The sequence below is a fragment of the Kogia breviceps genome, chromosome 19 (assembly GCF_026419965.1).
Source record: "Kogia breviceps isolate mKogBre1 chromosome 19, mKogBre1 haplotype 1, whole genome shotgun sequence".
Lineage (NCBI taxonomy): Eukaryota > Metazoa > Chordata > Mammalia > Artiodactyla > Physeteridae > Kogia > Kogia breviceps.
Genome location: NC_081328.1, coordinates 33,862,438 through 33,883,626, shown reverse-complemented (window position 1 = coordinate 33,883,626; position 21,189 = coordinate 33,862,438). Strand labels below are relative to the sequence as shown.

The window sequence follows — 21,189 nt, the reverse complement described above, 5'->3', positions numbered from 1 at the left end:
TTCACAGCCAAAATTCACTGGGTAATTGCCAGTAGTTCCTGTGCTGCTGTGTAGACACTGTAAAAAGGCGAGAAATAAAACCCCTGAAATCTGACCCGAGGCCTCTTGGGAAAGCTGCTGTGAACACCTTCACATTTTTTTTTAAGTGCATTTTATTTTTAAAATTTATTTATTTTTAGCTGCGTTGGGTCTTCGTTGCTGCACGCAGGCTTTCTCTAGTTGCGGCGAGCGGGGGCTACTCTTCTTTGCAGTGCGCGGGCTTCTCATTGAGGTGGCTCCTCTTGTTGTGGCTCTAGGCGCGCGGGCTTCAGTAGTTGTGGCACATGGGCTCAGTAGTTGTGGCTCGCAGGATCTAGAGCGCAGGCTCTCAGTAGCTGTGGCACAGACTTTGTTGCCCCGCGGCATGTGGGATCTTCCCGGACCAGGGCTCGAACCCGTGTCCCCTGCATTGGCAGGTGGATTCTTAACCACTGCGCCACCAGGGAAGTCCCGAACACCTCCACATTTATGTCATCCCTCAGACCACTACGCCTGCTTCTCTAGGGCAGGGGTCCCCAACCCCCGGGCCGTGGACCGGTACCGGTGCGTGGCCTTGCATGGCCTGTTGGGCACCAGGCCGCACGGCAGGAGGTGAGCAGCGGGCAAGCGAGCAAAGCTTCATCTGCTGCTCTCCATCGCTCCCCATCGCTTGCATTACCGCCTGAACCATCCCCCCACCCCCTGCCCCCCACCCCACCCATAGAAAAATTGTCTTCCACGAAACTGGTCCCTGGTGCCAAAAAGGTTGGGGACCGCTGCTCTAGGGGATAAGAAAGGCATGGTGCTTTATTTCCTTGCCCCTTTAACAGTCTGTTCCAGACAGGTCCCCATCACCAGTGAGGTCTCCAAGTCATTCATCTTCCTCACTGTGGCTGAAGTTGAATGTTGGAGCACAGAGCAACCAGAGGCTGCCCCCTATCCTGACAGTCCCAGGCTGGTAAATGAGATGAGGGGGTGAATTAAATTTGCTTTTTTTGAGCAAGCCAATGAAGTGTTTATTTTTCTGCAGGTCAGAATTTACCTGGCACATGGCCTTCTGTTTGGAAGGGATCTCTTCTCTTTGTTACCTTACTAAGTTTTCTGGTCTCCTCTGACTCTCATTTCTTCAAACTTTACTCTTGGTATAATGTGACTGGTTGTGGGTGATGGCTTTTTTTTTTTTTTTTTTCCCTCCACCCTAAATGGTTTGCAGTAGGTGTGGAGATGGCTCCTTTGATCTGATTTTTCTATATGCATCGGGCCAGCCTGTGCTGCAGGACTATTTGTTAAAGGTTAATCACATTTTTTTTGGCAGGCTGTTTCTGCCCAGGATGTTTACGAGCGTATAGAAGGAGACTTCCATCCTTGTGATAAAGCAAGTATGAAAGCACAAATGCCCAAATTATTCTGCCTCTCCTTGGAGCTAAGAAAAGGTCTCTGCTATGCTCCCTGATTTATCAGGCTGATTTGGCAATGACGTCTGGCTTGTGAGGCTCTAGCTGCCCCAAACCGACAGAAATGCAGATTCATTCGGCATCATTCTCAGCTAAAGATCTGAAGGTGTAAGGCTGTATTTCCTCTCCTGTCTTGGGAGCTTCCCTCTGAGCTCATTGAGGCCCTGACAGGTGCTGACAGCCCAAAGGAGAGGCTCAGTTGTGTAAAGTAAATAGGATAATCAAAAAATGTGGTTAACAGAGGGTGACCTCCATCTAGCTGGTTCAGCTACTCGGGAAATGAAGCTGACAGCTGTGAACTGAGAGGAAGACCCCGCACAAAATATCTGTCTCTGGCGCCACCGACAGGCGTGCACGCCCCCGCAGCAGGATGGAGGAGGCTCAGGTGGGGACCAGTCCCTCCTGTTCCTCCTCCAGAGGGTTTTCTCCCAGGAACTGTCCAACAATTTGAACCCCGTATTATTAGAAGTATAGTGCTGTTTAGGAGGCCAAAATTAAAGAATGTGGGTTCAGTCAGTTAATATTTAATTTTAATAATACTCGTTATGCTTGAACAGTCAGCACTTCATGAAGAGAAAAATCTTCAGTGAATGTTTACACACAGTGTGAGCACATGCTTTAAATATGCAGTGGAGGAGGAGGGGCGAATTCACAGTTAACAAAGCTAAAAAAAATCCTTGTTATAAATTACACAAAGCATATAAAAATATTTCTCTGAATGCATAGATTAAGACTTTAAACTCACCTACCAGCAACTGTGCAGTCGAATTCACTGCCATACACGCAAGAGTCAGTTGACCACAGAGGACTTTATAAGGGAGAAGAGCGAGCAGGGCAAGGCCCATCTCTCACTTGAGATTCCCTCCGCCTCCATTTCTAAGCCCGGGAAATGCCCTGGAGCTACTCCTCTGTAGGCCACTTCCCAGCCAGGGGCTTCAACTGCTTCCAAGAATTTTTAATTGATCTGGATGGCTGGAAGAGTATTAACCCCAATGATTTAGACATGAATTAATACTGAATTTATTTATTCCAGGATAAAACTAGCCTTAACTGTATCAGTAAATTGTAACTTTTTTTCAAAGGTAAGGGAAAAAAAGGGTTAGTTTGTCTGGACAGACTATCTTCCGACTGGCTGAAACACAAGGGAAGTTTCTTCTTTAAAGTACTTCAGAGAAAGTGAGTAATAAATAACCTTTACTCTGTTAGGCAAACACTACACAAGGGTGAGTAACTCACCATCGGTAATTGCTGTAATACAATTAAGTCACTGAACAGAGTGACTCCACATTGGCCTTGAAAACACCTCAACCACAGCTCAGCACTTAAGCAGCAGCAGGAGGCCATTATCTTAGCACAACATTCTCTTCCACTGACATCTTCTGCACTTTCTCTCTCAATCTGTAGTGTTCCAATAAAATTAACACAGGTAAGAAGTTAAGTGTCTTTGGAAACTATAGGCACTATGGGGAGAAAGCTTCTTAAGACAGCAGGGATGTTCTTCAACAGCTGGCTTCAGACCCCTGCTCTCCTATTTGTCTGAGTGGGCTCATTCTTGTTTCTCACAGTTAAGCTGTTTATTTCAACAAGACAGTAGCTTTTCTTTTTAACATTAATGACACTGAAGGGAAGGAAAAGAATCCTTAAATGCATTCTTTAGAAAAATTCTTATGCCATGCTCAAGAGTTTAATCAGGTATTTGTTTGTTTTGAGAACAAAGCCTGGTAGACTCACAACTGACTTTGTTAAGTGGGTTGGTGGTGGTTGTGGAGGATGCCCAGGATCAAACAATGTGTTTACAAAAGCAACAGATTTCAGAGCTGTGTAAAAATCCCAATAGTTTCAAAATAATCTTTATCTTTGATACAAAAATAAAGATGCTAACTCCTTTTAGCTCAGTTTCCCACAATAACCTTTAAAATAGCAACAACAGATTCAGTCTGGAAAATTGCTTTTCATTTGTAGTGGAAAATGAAAGTGGAGAACATGGACTGGCAATGTTTGTGCTCTTCTCTTTCGGTGCAATTAAACAGAAACACGAAGACAGGGATCGCTTCAGTTAAAAAAAAAAAAAAAAAAAAAAAAAAAAAAAAAAAAAAAAGCTGTTGCTCTTTTAGAAGGCGTTAGAGAGCCCTCTAGTGACCACGAAGGGGCGTTAATGCAGAGATGACTGTCTAGGCTATGGCAATCTAGAGACAGAAGCAGTCAAGAGTGTTTACAACAGAAAAAGTCAGGGAGGGGAAGCTCTTTTGGTTAACAGCATATTTACAATTAGGTAATTGTATTCTTAAATAATTTTAACCTGAGTAACATTTTTAAATATGTTATGTGAAACCTCACAGCCACAAGTCACACCAAAATTCCTATGTCCAGTACCTGTGCTTTCCCCAGTTTTCCACTCTAGTCAGTTCACGTTTCTGGAGAGTTGTGAACATGCAACACGAAGAGAAGCGCTTCCCAGCCCTTCGGGTGCACTGTCAACAGGACTAGCTAAAAATAGGCTCTGCTCTCTCTCAGCTTCTGTTAGACAAACTCTCTTACATTCTGCAAAAAAAAAACCACACTGGATATAGAACCGTGGGCTTCTGCCTCTCCAGGCCACTTCTCAGCTGTTCACAGCTTCAAGCAATAGGTTTATTGTGCACCAAGAAGCTCAGAAGAGTGGCACCTCTGCTCGGGGTCAGGGGCTTCCTACCTTGGCAGAACGATGTTAGTGTATCCGATGCAGTGGCATCAGGGGCCCTCCGGGGCATCCAAGACATTTAGATCAATGGCTTGTCCTGGGCCCAGAGGTGATGCACACTGTCACGGTACTCAGTGATAAAAGTCCCTGCTGCATTAGTAAGTCAGTTTTGAAGCTCTCCTGTTGTAGCAAGGCCTTTCAGTCAGTGTGGATGCAGCATTTCTGAACAGAAAATTATTCTCACTTATCATTAGAACCAGTTCCAGCTCTTGGAAATCTTGGAGTCGAGCAACATCTTTGTCCTAAAACAAAAATAGTTTAAACAGATTAAGAGGAGCCGCTTGTCTCTATGTGTTTGGTGTGCTGTGTTGATACCAGTGATAGTGCAGGAAATTCCCCAGGAGCGTGAACTGGGTTGGAGTGGTAGAAGGCCTTAACAGCAGTTGCTACAAGATAAGCACACCTCGAAGGGAGAGGCAGTGCAGGGATGTTTTCCTCAGGGGCCCCGAGAAGCCAGAAGCCTGACATTCAGGGAACCCAGAGATGTTGGGAGGACCACACATGTATCTGTGTAGATTCGCACTATAATTTAGCCTGGTTCTTATGTTATAAAACACAAGGCACATGTGATAGTGCGCTAAGGTAATCCTTACAGATCACTAAAGAGAAACAACCAAAAATAGGTACCTGTGAATGGTAATTCAGAACATTCTCTCTGGTATCCTACCACTTTCAGAAATGCCAATGTCTCTATAGGCCCAGTAGAGGAAGGAAAGCTCAATGGAAAAACACCCTTTGCTCTTTTTCTATTCTCTTCTCGTTTCTTCAACTATGACTCATATACCCAAGGAGGAAGCTGGGTATTTTCCAAATGGAAAAAGCAACCACTTAACAGACCTTTCTTACCTTTCTTACCAGAGTATTGGGTAACTTTCTGATCTTCTCCACTTGATCAGGATTAACACCCAGCTCACAGCAACTCACTCTGAGCAATTCTTGGTAGGTGAGCTCCTGTCGGTCCAGTTCAATTTCAATGAAATCATTTTCTCGAAGAGATGGGTTCTGAATCCTCACCTTGAGTACCAGCTCTAGGGAAAAGGGAGGAAAAATGTTAATGAATGATTCTGGCATAGTAATCCGATGTAATTTAAGATCTTTTCCAGAAGATGGTTACCCTTAATCATGCCCTGTGCTAAGGCCTGTGCCACCCAATGAGAAAACTAAGCACAATATTACAGCATGGTTTGCTCAGGTCCAGTTCTGGCTCTGCTGGTTTGCATTTGTCCTCCCTATATATCTAAGACTGTGGTTCACAAAGTAAAGGGGCGGCAGGGGGAGACGGCAGACAACCATCCCAGCCAATACAGAAGGGCAATTTACTTCTGCCTCTGGAGCTAAGCAGGTAAAGGCTTGAGAATGGGTTGGGTATCAAACTACACATAAGCAGGGTAAGGGGAAGCGAGGTGAAAAGAAGGCACGGGAAAGATAACGGTACAAGAGTTACTCTATAAAGATTTAACAATTGTGGATCTAAAGATATTAGATATGAAAATCCTTGCAATAAAGACAGTACAAGAGCAAAAAGATAAGCTACTAATAAAAATTAAAGTCTAACTATGATTTGAATTCAGTATACATTAATAAGGGAGGAATTTTGGCTTTGAGAGTAAACAAATACCATTATTTGTGGGTCTGGGATCTAAGCAGTCTGCTCCTAAATTCTGAGCCTGGCTGCCATGATGGCCCAAGCCATGCACCCATGTGCATTTAGTGGTTCTGCTTTGCTCCTTATATATGAACCCCTCACGCCACCCATGGGCCACTGTTATCAACAACAATAGTAACGGGTCCTCAAAAACAGAAAGTGAGGGAGTTACTGATATGGCAAAAGAAAGGTAAGACTAGACTATACCCTGTGGTGTTGACTGGAATTGGAGGTATTAGGATTAATTTACAGTTTTTAATATATTTTTAAAAGATCTAGATTAAATAGATATAGAAATACAGAAAAAAGTACATATATTTGTGTTTGCTTGCCTTTTTTTTCTTTTTTTTTTAAACTTTACTAATCCTCTCAGGTCAGCATGCAGCTTGATATCCAGGAAGCATATGTTCATTTTCTACTTTTCATCTAAAACAGGGGTCCCCAACCCCCGGCCTCCGCGGACCAATGCCGGTCCACGGCCTGTTAGGACCGGGGCTGCACAGCAGGAGGTGAGCAGCAAGCAAGCAAAGCTTTGTCTGGGGCTCCCCATTGCTCGAATTACCACCTGAACCATTCTCTCCCTCCCCCAACCAGTCTGCAGAAAAACTGTCTTCCACAAAACCAGTCCCTGGTGCCAAAAAGGTTGGGGACCGCTGATGTAAAATATCAATGGAGAGTTTGTTGCTTTTGTCATAAATTGTGTGAGCTGCTTTCAACTCTTTTTGTGACCTTTTGAACCTTGAATGACTGTGGTACAAAATGGGTATAACCCCACTCTCATGTACTAGATATGTGATACTGGGCAAATTACCTATCTCTCTTTTCATTTAAGTTTCTCCACTTCTAAAATGTAAATAGGGACTTCCCTGGCGGTCCAGTGGTTAAGATCCCATGCTTCCAATGCAAGGGGCACAGGTTCAATCCCTGGTCAGGGAACAAAGATCCCACATGCTGCACAGGGCAGCCAAGAATAAAAATCTTTAAAAAAAATAAATAAAATGTACATAATGGGAATTCACTGGCGGTCCAGTGGTTAGGACTCGTCTCTTTCACTGCCAGGGCCCAGGTTCAATCCCTGGTTGGGGAACTAAGATTCTGCAAGTTGTGCGGGGAGGCCAAAATAAATTAATTAATTTAATTAAATGCGAATAATAATACCCAGTTTATGAGTTTGTTGTAACAATTAAATGAGAACTTAGAATGCTTTGAAGTTATGTTACTAGGTACACACATGTTTAGTTTATATCTTCCTGGTGAATCTTTCCTTTTATCATTCAATTGCTCTTTATTGTTTGCTTGCTTTTTTCTTTCTTTTCTAACTCTGTCCTCTGAGTGAGCCTAGAAGAAATGATGCTAGCAGCAGTGAGCACACCTAGTGTTCACATTCTGGTTTCTGAATACCACTGTCCCCCAAAAAGAACCAGGACTCCTTGTAGAAACAGCTGATTCCAAGGCTGGGGCGGGGAAAGTTATACTAGGGAGCCTGAAACATCTTGCTGTACCACAAAGTAAGGAAGTGCTCCAAGAATGATGGACATGTCCAAGAGACACAAGAACAAGCTCCAAGGGGCTCCCTCTAGATAAATCTGGCATAATTTGAGCATCAAGATAATGATACTAATGGATTATAACCCAATAAATAAGAATCAGTGAGTTCAAATGGAGGAGAAGGGAAAGCCCTTCTTTATAGTAGAATATCACCTAATAAATAGAGAAAAAAATGAAAGGAAATCATATTCTACAAAATAAATGGCCTGGACTCTTCAAAAATCTGAGGTCTAAAATGACAGCTAAAGGCTGAGGAAATGCTCCAGATTAAAGGAGGCTATGACAACATGATAGCCAAATGCAATGGTTGATCCTGGGAGGCGGATAGGAGTGGAGGGAGTGAAGATAGCTTACAAAGGGCATTGCTGAGACAGCTGACAAAATTTAAATATAAACTATGGGTTAGAGAATAGTATTATGTCAAGGTTATATTTTCTAAATCTGGTCATCATATGGTGATTATGTAAGACACTATCCTTGTTCTTAGGAAAAACACACTTAAGTAGTTCAGGGTAAAAGGGCAAAAGATAACTTGTAAATCTGAGTAAAGAGAGCTCCTTATACTAGTCTTGCAACTTTTCTGTAAGTTTGTAATCAGACGCAAAATAAATGAATCCCACTCCCACTCCTCAGAAAACGAGGAAGTAAAGCACTAGACCTCAGGACACCACTTGCCCTGTGGCAGAGGCTGTTTGCTGATGAGAGGTTACCTTGCATATTAAATGGAAATGCTCCGGTGAAGAAAAATGGCTGGAATGCTGGCGCCGGTCCTGCATACGTCCCATTTTGAGGCTCCAGAGACATTGGTGGCTTGGATGGGACAGAAGAGAACAGGGAGCGACTCTGACTCACCGGTGACTGACAAACAGGACCCGGTTTTGTGCTTTCTGGTGTTCTGAGTATGGCAGATGGGGCAGACACATCCCCATTCTGAACCAGTGCCAAAGAGGTGTGGTCCCTTGGAAAGGCCCCAAGCAGGGGAGGTTCCCCAGGGGGCAGCAATGGAGGCGAGCCATCTGCAGGGGATGATGCAGGAGGTGTGGAGGGGCCCCCATTCTGCAGCTGGGCTGAATCCTCTGACCCAGGGGTATAGATGAAAGGGAAGGCTGGGTTGGCCAAATAGTTCGGAACAAAGGGCAGCTCTGACTCCTTCTTCAGTTGGGGGAGGTCGTCATGGTCATCGTCATCATCTTCCACTTAAAAAGACGGAAACACAGAACATTTACATAGCCCTTTAAAAATTACAAAGTAGAGTATCTTGTGAAAGCTAGTGTCCTTTGGTATACAACAAACATTCTGATCAGTGTTTATTGCATGTTTATCGTTACCATTTTTTTTTTCTGCGGTACGCGGGCCCCTCACTGTTGTGGCCTCTCCCGTTGCAGAGCACAGGCTCCGGACGCGCAGGCTCAGCGGCCATGGCTCACTGGGCCCAGCCGCTCCGCGGCATGTAGGATCTTCCCGGACCGGGGCACGAACCCGTGTCCCCTGAATCGGCAGGCGGACCCTCAACCACTGCACCACCAGGGAAGCCCTATCGTTACCATTTTTATCACCTTAAAGTTTACAGATAAAAAACCAAAACTTTACAATGCCTACCTTTCCAGAAACAGTATGGAATAATTATCTTGGCACAGTTAAGACTATCTTGTTTTTAGAAACAGACTGGCTGTTTGGCATCAAGAATATGATGGTTTGGCATCAAGAATATGATGGCACAGTGGTTGAGAGTCCGCCTGCCGATGCAGGGGACACAGGTTTGTGCCCTGGTCCGGGAAGATCCCACATGCCGCAGAGCAACTAGGCCCATGAGCCATGGCCGCTGAGCCTGAGTGACCGGAGCCTGTGCTCTGCAATGGGAGAGGCCACAACAGTGACAGGCCCGCGTACCGCAAAAAACAAAAAGAATATATACAATACCATAAGTTTTAAATTAGGTTGACAAAATCAAAAGTTGCCTTAAAACACAGACTCACCTCCCATAATCTTCCTAATTTCTCTCCTTGATGTTAATTGGACTGGCATTTCTCCCTTTGTGGTAAGAATCTCTTTGTCAGCTCCTGATTTTAACAAGTAAGAGACCACCTGACCATGATTGCGTTTACATGCCCAGTGTAAACAGGTCCTATGGCAAAGAAAAGAAAAAAAGAGTGATTTAAAAAGTGGAGAGGTGATTTGGGATTTCAAATTCTACACACCAGTAAATAAATATATACAAGCGTGTTAGAGTTCAGCTAGAACCAGAAAATCAGGCTGGTAATCTTTTTTTTTTTTTTTGTGGTACGCGGGCCTCTCTTGTGGTACGCGGGCCTCTCACTGTTGTGGCCTCTCCCCTCTCCCGTTGCGGAGCACAGGCACCGGACCCGCAGTCTCAGCGGCCATGGCTCACGGGCCCAGCCGCTCCACGGCATGTGGGATCTTCCCGGACTGGGGCACGAACCTGCGTCCCCTGCATCGGCAAGTGGACTCTCAACCACTGCACCACCAGGGGAGCCCCCAGGCTGGTAATCTTAACTTCTCTTTTCAGAAAGCAGATGATCAAAATATTTAATATGCTTAAAATTTATTTTTCAATTTCATTTCTAGCCCTTGGGAAAAGCTGATTTATCCTAGGAGCTTTATATCAATGGCTTTCAGACAGCTGGCTGCCTGGCTGGCTAGATAACTCTACTGATATCCTGTGTGTTAACTCTATCAGTGTCGCTCATTTGATTGTCCCAGTCTGTTTAAAAAACATTTTTACATGGCCATATTCCTTTTAAGAGACTATGGAAGGGCTTCCCTAGTGGCACAGTGGTTGAGAGTCCACCTGCCGATGCAGGGGACACGGGTTTGTGCCCCGGTCCGGGAAGATCCCACATGCTGTGGAGCAGTTGGGCCCGTGAGCTGTGGCCGCTGAGCCTGCACTTCCGGAGCCTGTGCTCTGCAACGGGAGAGGCCACAACAGTGAGAGGCCTGCGTACCACAAAGAAAAAAAAAAAAAGAGAGACTATGGAAACTTGCTTCATATGCACCAAATGTCACTTGAAGATTAAATATTATCAGGCTATTAACCATCTCTCATCTGCAGCTTGCCCTGCCACTAAAATTATTACTACAGCAGATTCCTGTCTGAATCTCAATTACTCTTTTCCTCTTTGCTTTTCTCTCCTTCACACACACACAAAAAGGATTTCCAAATTTCCACTTTTAAGAGTTCACTTCTCTAGTTCTCTCCAGAAGGCTACATTTTTCAAGTGCTTTAGGAATGAAAGTACGCGTGCAGTGCCTTGTGTTTAAGGCACTGCACACGTACTTTCATTCCTAAAGCACTTGAAAAATGTACATCAACAGCCAAAACTTTTGAGAACTCTTCTGAAGTATTAGACTCATTTAGGTAAAACTAATTATTTACTATTGTACACATAGGAAGGGATTATGCACACTCTAAAGAGCTATTATCTTAACACTGCACAGAAATATAATTAACATGCTAGCCAATACTCCAATTTAATAGAGCTACTAAATTCATCCCCAGTTGCCAAAGCTGAATGTTATTATGGAAGGAAATCACTTTTTTCCCCTCTGTTTTGAAATGTCCTCACTCACCAACTCCCTAATTGAGCCGAGATAAATATCTTCAGAGCTTATAGACGAATATAAATATGGTAAAGAATAGAACATATGTTCAATAGTGAGGATTAGGTCACCCACCTGAGAAATATAACTATCTAGAAAGTACATTTGGTTCCAGGAACCAAATGTTGCCCTGGGCACCTTAATATTTACGACTTACAGAAAGCCAGCTTGTCTGGCTGGCTGGGAGCAACTCCACTGATGTTTCAGAGTGATATTTGACATTCCAAACTATTACTCATTAGAATTAGATTATCCAGATGTCTTTATTATTATTATTATTATTTTTGGTACGCGGGCCTCTCACTGCTGCGGGCTCTCCTGCTGCGGAGCACAGGCTCCGGACGCGCAGGCCCAGCGGCCATGGCTCACGGGCCCAGCCGCTCCGCGGCACTTGGGATCCCCCCGGACTGGTGCACAAACCCACGTCGCCTGCATCAGCAGGCGGACCCCCAACCACTGCACCACCAGGGAAGCCCATATCCAGATGTCTTTAAAAGGTACTCTATGATGAAAAGAATGCCAATTTGGGTAAAATAAGGTAAGAGTCTTGATATGGACTTCTAAAATATAAGCTCCGTGTGAAGGTAAGGAAGTATCTGCTTGAATATACAGGTACTTAATTAATATTTGCTGAATGAGTGAACCAAGGACAAGGTGGGCATTACTCGGAGTAGAAGGATCCCATATATCCTTGATTCTGGCCAAACCACAGCTGAGAGTGTGTTTGTGTGTGGATGTCTTGAAAGCCTGAAAACGAATAATTATAATGATAAGCAAGCACTCAAAAATGAATGGAGCATGATGAGAAAAATATGTTCCCTTTTGGAAATAAAGTACTCACTTGCTAGTAGTAAATCACTTGTTCATGACAAGCTTGAGAGTGAAGGAAGAAATATACTGCCAGTGGATCTGAGACACTTGGGGACAAACCAACTAGCTAAAGCATCACCATGTAAAGTGGAGTTAAGTCAACATAGCACCTCCCCCACAGCCCTGTACCCTGAGTGATCATCATTTATAGTCCAGACCTGTGCAGCTCTGGGTGGCCAGAACTCACAGGCACTGTAGCCAGGCAATATTTTCAACTTCTTCATGAGCTATTATACTTGCTCCTTAAAGCAAAGGGGTATGCATGACACTTGAATTACAATTGATGTGGGAGCTCTATCTTTGAAATTGAACTCTTTAAGCTTTAAATTTGCAGTCAGAATAGCCTGTCAGTGCTGGGAAGTATTTCGGACCAGAAGCACTGGGCATCCTCTTTCAGTGCTGGGAAGTATTTCAGACCAGAGGCACACATTTCATTTGTGCAGAAATTGTGGTTACTGAGCAGCTAAGAATTGAAAGCAGTAACCATTCTGCTTTTCTATGCTGCTGACTATGTTTTCTGAGGGTAACCTTTATATCCCATTACCCGGCACACTGCTTAAAAAATAATAGTTAAAAAAGAAAAAATAGTTAACACAGACATAATGTTTTACATACTGAACACTGTTCTAAAAGCTTTACATATATTAATTCATGTAATCCTGTAAACAACCCATGAGTTACCTACTATTATCAACATTCTCCCACTTTACAGATGAGAAAACGGAGGCAGTCAGCAAATAAGCAAAACACTATGGTACACAGAGATTGTATTATAAGGACAATAAAGAGAGGAAAGGGATTAAGAAATGCCAGAGACAGGGGAGGGGCATGGCTCAATTTTAAATTGAGGGCCAAGGAAAGACTCATTAAGGGGACATCTAAGCTAAGACCTGAAGGAGGTAAGAGAACAAAAGCATTTTAAATGATGGGAAGACAAAACACAAAGGCCTTGAATCAACATTGTGCCTGGTGTTTTCAGGAAAAGCAAGGCCAGGAGAGCAGAATGAAGGGGGCAAGGGGGTAAAGCCGGAGGTGAGGCTTAGAGGTAAAGACAGAGGATGCAGGGACAAGGAGTCAAAACTGTAGGACCCTGTGGGCTTTTACTCAATGTGAGACGGGAGCCATTAAAGGGTTTTGAGCAGAACGAAATGATCTGACTTATGTTTTAAGTCAGGATCCCTCTGGCTGCTGTGCTGAGAAAAGACGTAGGGTAGAAGGACTAGTTAGAAGGCTACTGCATTAATCCAAGTGATGGAATGATGGTGGCTTTGCACCAGCGATGTAGTGGTAGAGCTAGTGAGAAATGGTCAGATTCTAACTACACAGCTGCCAGTGGAGCTGGCAGGATTAGCAGCTTGACTGGATGTGGGGTGTGAGGGAAAGACAGAAGGCAAGGAGGGCACCAAAGGTTCTGGCCTGTGCACCTCAGATGCTGAAATGAGGACTCAGGAGCAGGCTGGGGACAATTAGGGGTATGAGGGAGACCAGGAACTCAACCCTGGACATGTTGAATTTGAAGTCCTATTAGACATCTTCCCCCAATTAAATCTATGAAAGCCTCTTCATAGTTCAACCAACTTACATTCACTGAGCACCTACTATGTAGTTAAGAAAGTATGGTTTGGGGGCTTCCCTGGTGGTCCGGTGGTTAAGACTCCATATTTCCACTGCACGGGGTGCGGGTTTGATCCCTGGTCGGGTAACTAAGATCTCACATGCCATTGGGTGTGGCCAAAAAAAAAAAAAAAAGAGGAAGTATGGTTTGGAGGCAGATGCTGGGTTTGTTTCCCAGCTCCATCAGTTACTGTAAACTCTGTGACCTTGGGAAAATTACTTAATCTTTCTGGGCTTCAGTATCCTCACCTACAAAATGGAGAGAATAACAATAGCTATGTCCCTGTGTATTATCAATGAGATAATACACATAAAGCACTTGGAAGCTTGTTTTCACTACAGAGCAAGCTCAATAAATGTTAGCTATTTATATCATGCTGCATCTCCTTAAATGCTCACAACACTCTTCTGAAATAACTGGAAAATGAAGTGACTCGGGCAAGGTTGTATGTCTAAGCAGGAATGGAGAACCTGCAGGAAAGACCAGGCTCATTCTTCTACACAACACTGCCTCCCAGTGCCAAAACAATGATTCACAGCTTGTGAACCACATATCAATACTAGAAATGGCACGCACAGAGAAAAGCAAGCTAGTTTGCAAACACTTTTAAACAAAACAAAAAAAGCAGTTTCTACTGTTTCCTGGCTTTCTGGACAGCTACCCAGGCTGTCCTCCTTAGGGTAAGTTGGTAGATAGATTTGTGAGGAAGTCAGGAAACTGTGACTCCCGTCCTGGCTTTTATATTAATAGTTGTGTGACCTCGGGCAGGTTATTCTCTGGAGTTGAACCCATCTCCAATGTCCCTTTTAGTTTCAAACTGTATGATTCCACCTTAAAATATAAAACATTTGCAAACTCACTTTTACTCTCACCTAGCAACATAGGCTGGTTAAACATTACCTGGATCAAATGAAAAATTAAAATTTAAATGTGAAGAGAGCAGAATAATACCACATTCAGTAACTTAAAACTTGACCACCAGCACATCTTAAAATGAGATTCCTTATTTAGTTGGAAAGGACTCAACTGCATGCAGGCATCTGAAGTCCCATATTTGAAACTGTTGTAAGAAAACAAAGCAAACACTCTATAGGATAAATGAATGGGTCTTCCTGCAACAGGCAGCTGTAGGTAGTAGTAAATCACTGCTGCAGTGAGACAACAGAGAAGCAGAATAGGGATGCAAGTGATTTTTTTTTCCTGGTCTTGGGAAAAGAAATCGTGCTAGTTTATAAGATCCACATTTGCTCAGTTGCTTATGCTTTTTGCTCTGCACAGACGTGTTCTTCATAGTAATTCCAGACTCGAACTGGGGTGAGCTCCAAATTAGGGTGAGAGTCGTGGCCAGCATCGTTCCGGCCACGTTAGGGGTGGGGTGGGGGGAACGGCGGGCGCCAGGGTTCGGGTGGGCGCTGCCGGGACAGGACCACGTGGGCCGGGATTTGGACACGACGCTCCTCTGACTACCCGAGGCAGAGGGGGCCAGGTCTGGCCTCCAGAGCGCACAGCCTCGTTGACCCGGGGCGCCGGGCCACGCCTTAGAGGGCTTCGGGGGCAGCGCTAGGCCTAGGTCGCGCCAGGGCCGGATGCTTTGACCCTGGGCCTCCCCCGCTCCCCACTTACCAGCCGTTGACCTCATTTTGGGAGTTCACATCCACCCCGCTCTCCACCAGTTTCTGCACCTCCCGAATGTCCCCCAAGGCCGCGGCCTCCCGCAGCCTCTCCTGCTCCTCCTTCTGCTCCAGGAGAGCGCTCATCTTCCCTCAGCCCCAGGCCCTCGCCCGGGCCCGCCCGCCCAGTCCCGGCCGGTCAGCGCCGCCGCCGCCGCGGCCCGCTCCCCGCCATGGGGAGACCGCGCGGAGCACGTCCGCCCAGCTCGCGCCGCCGCCCGCGCCCGGCCAGCTGCCTCTGCTACCCCGCCGAGGGCCGCCCGCCACTACCCTGCTGCTCCCGGCCCGTGGGCCTAAGCCTCCCCCCGGCCGCACCTCCCGCAGGCCGGCTCCGGGGGAACCTATTCGGAGTGACAACCCTGACCCAGATATTTTCCGTTCCTACCCTCGGCGCCCGCGCGGGCTGGCTGTTTATGTAACAGCTGCACAATATTATCTGCCGTGATTCACCGACTATTTTTAGAACTCCCTACCCCGCAGCTTCCAGGGAGGAGGACAGACACAAGGAAAGGAAAGAATGGGTATTTAAGAACCAGAAAAGCCTTATCCCCTGGCGCAGGCTGTTTACCTGGCATCAAAAATAATTGGTGTTCCCCCACCCCCACCCCGGTTTGTTTGGCTCTTTTTCCGTATCTGAACCAACTCTTGCCCAGCAGGATGGGGAAATGGGCTGAAAACGATCCTATTATATGCCTATTATTGCAGAGATAGAGTACACGGTTCTTTTGACAGTGCTTGGGACTATTCAGTTCGATTATTTCAATTGCTGTTGTTTTACATCTCATTTTAGAGATTTCTTCTAAAGTGGCTTTCAGGAAAAATATTTATATTGTGCTCAGAGTCTGTAAAATGTGATTTATTACTGCTTTTAAATCTTAATTAATTACCCTTCGTGAAGGCCATGTAAAGAAAAAAGAAAGAACACCAAAGAGGCTTTGGAGTTATCCGGGTCTCTGATATCAGGAGCTGGGGAGTGGAACGGTGCAAAGTATAAACAGCATTCTGCCTGACTTCTTTGCCTAATCAATCTAATGAGGCTCAGAGCCTGGGCTGGCACTGCTTTACTACCCAGCCAGAGAAAAAGAAAAGTATTGTTTTGCTGAGCCCAGGCGCCCGGGAGACATCTTCCAATCTGGCACAGGATGGAAGATTGCAGATGGGGTACGAAGGATTAAGGAATAACCCTGGGGTGAAAAAGAGAAAGGTCTGAATGCAGAGAGGAGATAAAATAGGAAGAGACAAATTTAGGCATGGGGTTTTCATTTGCCTCTCTTGGGGCAGCCCAGGATTTGCACAGCAAGCATTTTTCTTGCTACTGTTTAAGAAAAACCCAAATCTGTTTATTTTGATACAGTCATTCACACAGTACACAGTGCACACCAGGTGGTACTGAATATAAACTGCACATTTAAATTGATCCTATGGTGAACTGGAACTCTGCTTGAGCTTACATTGTTATTTGTCCCCCGATTTAAACTTTATTTCTCAGATCCAGCATGATACTCCATCTGAAGCTGATGTGCATAGTACTGGAATTGGGCCCTTTAGCACAATTTGTGTGACAGAGGAGTAGGTAGTGGCCTCTTTTTAAAAAGCAGTTCATAAAACTTGGTAGTTACTGCAGATCAAAATCTGTGAGTTCTCTTTGTAAGGATTTATTTGTCAAATTTCCCTTCCTTAAAAAGGATTTCAGGGACTTCCCTGATGGCACAGTTAAGAATCTGCTTGCCATGGGCTTCCCTGGTGGCGCAGTGGTTGAGAGTCCACCTGCCAATGCAGGGGACACGGGTTCGTGCCCCGGTCTGGGAAGATCCCACATGCTGCCGAGCGGCTGGGCCCGTGTGCCATGGCCGCTGAGCCTGCGCGTCCGGAGCCTGTGCTCCGCAACGGGAGAGACCACAACAGTGAGGGGCCCGCGTACCGCCAAAAAAAAAAAAAAGAATCTGCCTGCCAACTCTGCGGACACGGGTTCGAGCCCTGGTCTGGGAAGATCCCACATGCCGCCGAGCAACTAAGCCTGTGTGCCACAGCTACTGAGTCTGCACTCTAGAGCTGGCATGCCACAACTACTGAAGCCCGCGCACCTAGAGCCCGTGCTCTGCAACAGAAGACACTGCAATGAGAAGCCCACGCACTGCACCAAAGAGTAGCCACAGCTTGCCACAACTAGAGAAAGCCCACGCGCAGCAATGAAGACCCAACGCTGCCATAAATAAATAAATAAATAAATATTTTTTAAAAAGTCTACCCTTGCCAAACTCCATGAAACAGCCACTGGAGAGTAACCTAGCAGAGCACTGCATCACTCCAGTAAAGCTGTAGGTTTCATCACATGCACCAACATGTGCATGGCTAGTTTCTGCACTCCTCTTCTACATAATGTATTTTACACCTATTGTACAAAACAGCATTTTAAACACTGACATATAAGCTTCCTAAAAGGATAAAGCAAAGACAAAAGTATTTTTCTTATTAGAAACAAGATATACCATCACTTATAGTATTGAAACATTATTGCACTTTAGCTTTCATAATTTGACAATGCATTCATGAAACAATCTGCAGACAACTAGTTTTAACAGACAAGTTAAAATTTTAGACATGAATATCCTAATTTATTAGGTAAGAATTTCACAAAACATTACTTTTTTAAAAAAAAATTTATTTTTGGCTGTGTTGGGTCTTTGCTGCTGAACGTGGGCTTTTCTCTGGTTGAGGCGAGCAGGGGCTACTCTTTGTTGTGGTGCACGGGCTTCTCACTGCGGTGGCTTCTCTTGTTGTGGAGCACAGGCTCTAGGCATGCAGGCTTCAGTAGTTGTGGCACATGGGCTCAGTAGTTGTGGCTCGCAGGCTCTAGAGCGCAGGCTCAGTAGTTGTGGTGCCGGGCTTAGTTGCTCCGCGACATGTGGGATCTTCCCGGACCAGGGCTCAAAACCTGTGTTCCCTGCATTAGCAGGCGGATTCTTAACCACTTTGCCACCAGGGAAGCCCACAAACATTACTTATATTAGCAGTAACAGTGGAGCTGGAGAGTACTGTGCCATCTCCAAGCTGCATGGTGAGAACCACCAGCGGTGTGGTGGAACTTGTGGCCCTTTCCAAGGCTACAGCTCTTTCAACCTGCCAGTGTCAGCCCTCACATCTACCTGTACTTGTGGACTGGACTGGTGATCCACTAGGTGTCAGGATTTCTTCTGGTAGATTTATGGAATGGATCAATGAGGATAACCTCAAAGAATTTGTGTGTAGAATTTTCACCAACCCAGTGTGAATCCAGGACTCTCAGAGTCATATGGTGGCACCCAGCTCACTCCTCCACAATAGACTGAAGGATTCAAGCAAACTTTAGCCGTTTAACACCATGATAATTAGGCTTGCCATAGCTGGCACCCTTAGGAACTGGGCATTTGCAGCTAGCACGGCTCACAGGAATCTGATATGTGACATAACCTTGCTTGGCCTTGTATCCCAGTCTGCGTGCTTTATCAGGCTGGGTGGGGTGGAGGGCCCTGTGGAGTGCAGAGAGCTGGCAGTACTGCCAAAAGCACACCTTGAGAAGAAAGCGCATTACAAAGGACTGCTTCTTCCTCCACAGCTCCTGGATGTACTCGTGCCTATTTTGAGATAAACTGATGGCTGCCACCAGACTGAAAGGGAGAAACTTTCATTTTAAAGAAAAAGACTGATATTTGCAGTATTGTGTGACAAACCCCATAACGTACAAGGTAAAATGGTGGCACAAAGAAGATGATGAGTTGTGTGTGGCAGGTGGAGAATGAGCGTCCAGGTTGGCTTTACAGAGCTGGTGATGCTTGGGCTGTGAGCTGAGGAAGATGGGTAGACATTTCTGGGGTGAGGAAAGAGCATTTCATGTCTGGAGCAGTGTAACGTGGTGTGATGTCATAGGAAGAAGGGGTGTTCAAGTTGTGGGGGAGCAGTGGCAAAAAGCTGGAGAAGCAGGTTCGATCATGGATGGCCTTGTGTTTAAATTTTAGACGGGGAACCATTGAGGGGTTCTGAGCAGGGAAGAGACATAACTGGATTTACATTTAGAAAGATGATGGAGGCAGCAAGGCAGATGGAGGATGGAGTCATGGGGGCCACACTGAAGGCTGGGAAGCAGTAGTAACTGTGGCTTCATTTCTATATTAGTTCACCAGAGCTGCCATACAAAGTACCACAGACTTGTGGCTTTAAACAACAGAAATTTATTCTCTCACAGTTCTGGAGGCTAAAAGTCCAAGATCCAAGGTGTCAGTAGGTTTGTCCTACTGGTGTCAGTAGGTTTGGTTTCTCCTGAGGCCTCTCTCCTTGGCTTGCGGATGGCTGCCTTCTCACTGTGTCCTCACATGGCCTTTCCTCTGTCTGTGTGCCTACTTGGCGTTTCAAAATTTCCTCTTCTTATAAGGATGCCAGTCAGATTGTATTGGGGCCCATTTTATTTTATTTTATTATTTATTTTATTATTTATTTTTTTCAGATGTACCACAGTTTATTTATTCACCTACTGAAGGACATCTTGCTTGCTTCCGAGTTTTACATTTGTGAATAAAGCATCTATAAAATGCATGTACTGGTTTTTGTGTAGACATACATTTTCAACTCCTTTGGGTAAATGCCAAGGAGTATGACAGCTGGATTCTATGCTAAGAGTATGTTTAGTTTTATAAGAAACAGCCAAACTGTCTTCCAAAGTGGGGCTGCACCATCTTGCGTTCCCACCAGGGCCCATTTTAAATTACCTCTTTAAAGGCTCTACTTCCAAATGTAATTACATTGTGAGATCCTACCGTGGATTCTGAGAATTTGAACATATGAATTTGTGTGTGTGTGTGTGGTGGGGCACACAGTTCAGTCCATGACACTCTGCATTAGTAACATACATGGAATGGGGTCTGGAGACCACTGACTCATAAGGTTGTTTTCCATCTCAGCATCAGAAAATAACCAACTCATATAATCTCTAAAAGTCATCTGTAAACTGGGCATTGTGATTTGTTCATAAAGACTACTTTGGGGAATTCCCTGGCCATCCAGTGGTTAGGACTCTGAGCTTCCACTTCAGGGGGAACGGGTTTGATCCCCTGGTCAGGGAACTAAGATGCTACATGCCCTCGGGGGCACGGCCAAAAAAACAAAAGACTACTTTTATGTCTGAATCCCTGATGCCCAGCAGATGATGCTGGCACTGGTTGAATTAATGAAAAAGACAAATGAATGAATTCATTATCTGCAGTAGTAATCACACTGAACTGTGGCTGGCCTCAGAATCTATGAAAAAGAGAGCCATAGAGAGCCTAGTGTGGGACTGGGTAGAAGCTCTTGCCTCTGAGATCCAAAGGACAGTATTTTCTTTTATTTCATTTCAAGTTATTGTTACATTTTTGTCTTCCATGGTTCAGGAGCTCCCTGAGAACCAGGTCGTATACATCTATCTGCGTTCCCGGCCACTAACCCATCTTTTAGGCCTTAGGTCATTTCCACGGAGAGACCTCTCTTACCCTTTGACAGAACCCTACTTTCTCCTCCTCATTATCATAATAGCTAATGATTAAACTTAAAATGTGTTGGGCCTGTTCTACATGCCTTACCTGTGTTATCTTCACAGCAACATCTTTTGCGTTTAGGGGACCATTCTTACTATAAGCCCCATTTTACAGATGGGGAAAGGAAGGCAGAATGGCAGAGCTGGGATTACCAACCCAGGCGATCTGTCTTTAGAGTCCCGTACAGTTAAAGATGCTAGAGTACTTATTACAATTTATATTGATATATTTATTTATTTAGTGACTGTCTCCCTCACTAATCCTCAAGGTCTGTGGGAGCAAAGACCGTGTCTGAAAGGTTCAGAGCTTAGCTTCAAGAGTTGACCTGGTACATGATAGGTACTCAGATATTTGTTCGGTAAATGAATCAATAATTTAAAAAAATTCCAGACTGGGAGGCAAACTCCTCCCCATACTCCGCGTGAGAAGAAACCGCCTTATCTCTTCTTGCCTTGATTTTCCACC

At 45.0% G+C, this 21,189-nt stretch overlaps 1 protein-coding gene and 1 pseudogene across 1 annotated transcript; both read right to left on the bottom strand.

Annotated features, from left to right (window-relative positions):
* Window positions 1–1,980: 1,980 nt before the first annotated feature.
* Window positions 1,981–15,335, bottom strand: ANKRD40 (ankyrin repeat domain 40). The gene is made up of 5 exons (XM_059047227.2): window positions 15,132–15,335; window positions 9,382–9,530; window positions 8,116–8,601; window positions 5,059–5,240; window positions 1,981–4,454 (listed from the first exon to the last, which is right to left on the bottom strand). Exons 1-5 carry the CDS (start codon window positions 15,263–15,265, stop codon window positions 4,308–4,310), a joined length of 1,098 nt encoding a protein of 365 aa, XP_058903210.1. The 5' UTR covers window positions 15,266–15,335; the 3' UTR covers window positions 1,981–4,307.
* Window positions 15,336–18,185: 2,850 nt separating this feature from the next.
* Window positions 18,186–18,893, bottom strand: LOC131746465 (large ribosomal subunit protein eL15-like; annotated as a pseudogene).
* Window positions 18,894–21,189: the final 2,296 nt, after the last annotated feature.

What these genes read in the sequence shown, in the direction of transcription:
- ANKRD40 (XM_059047227.2), bottom strand. Translation starts at nt 15,265, where the DNA reads ATGAGCGCTCTCCTGGAGCAGAAGGAGGAGCAGGAGAGGCTGCGGGAG. An exon ending in CAAAATGAGGTCAACGGCTG is followed by an intron (nt 9,531 to 15,131) that starts GTAAGTGGGGAG and finishes TCTTTGCCATAG; the next exon opens with GACCTGTTTACACTGGGCAT. An exon ending in ATTTCCATTTAATATGCAAG is followed by an intron (nt 5,241 to 8,115) that starts GTAACCTCTCAT and finishes CCTTTTCCCTAG; the next exon opens with AGCTGGTACTCAAGGTGAGG.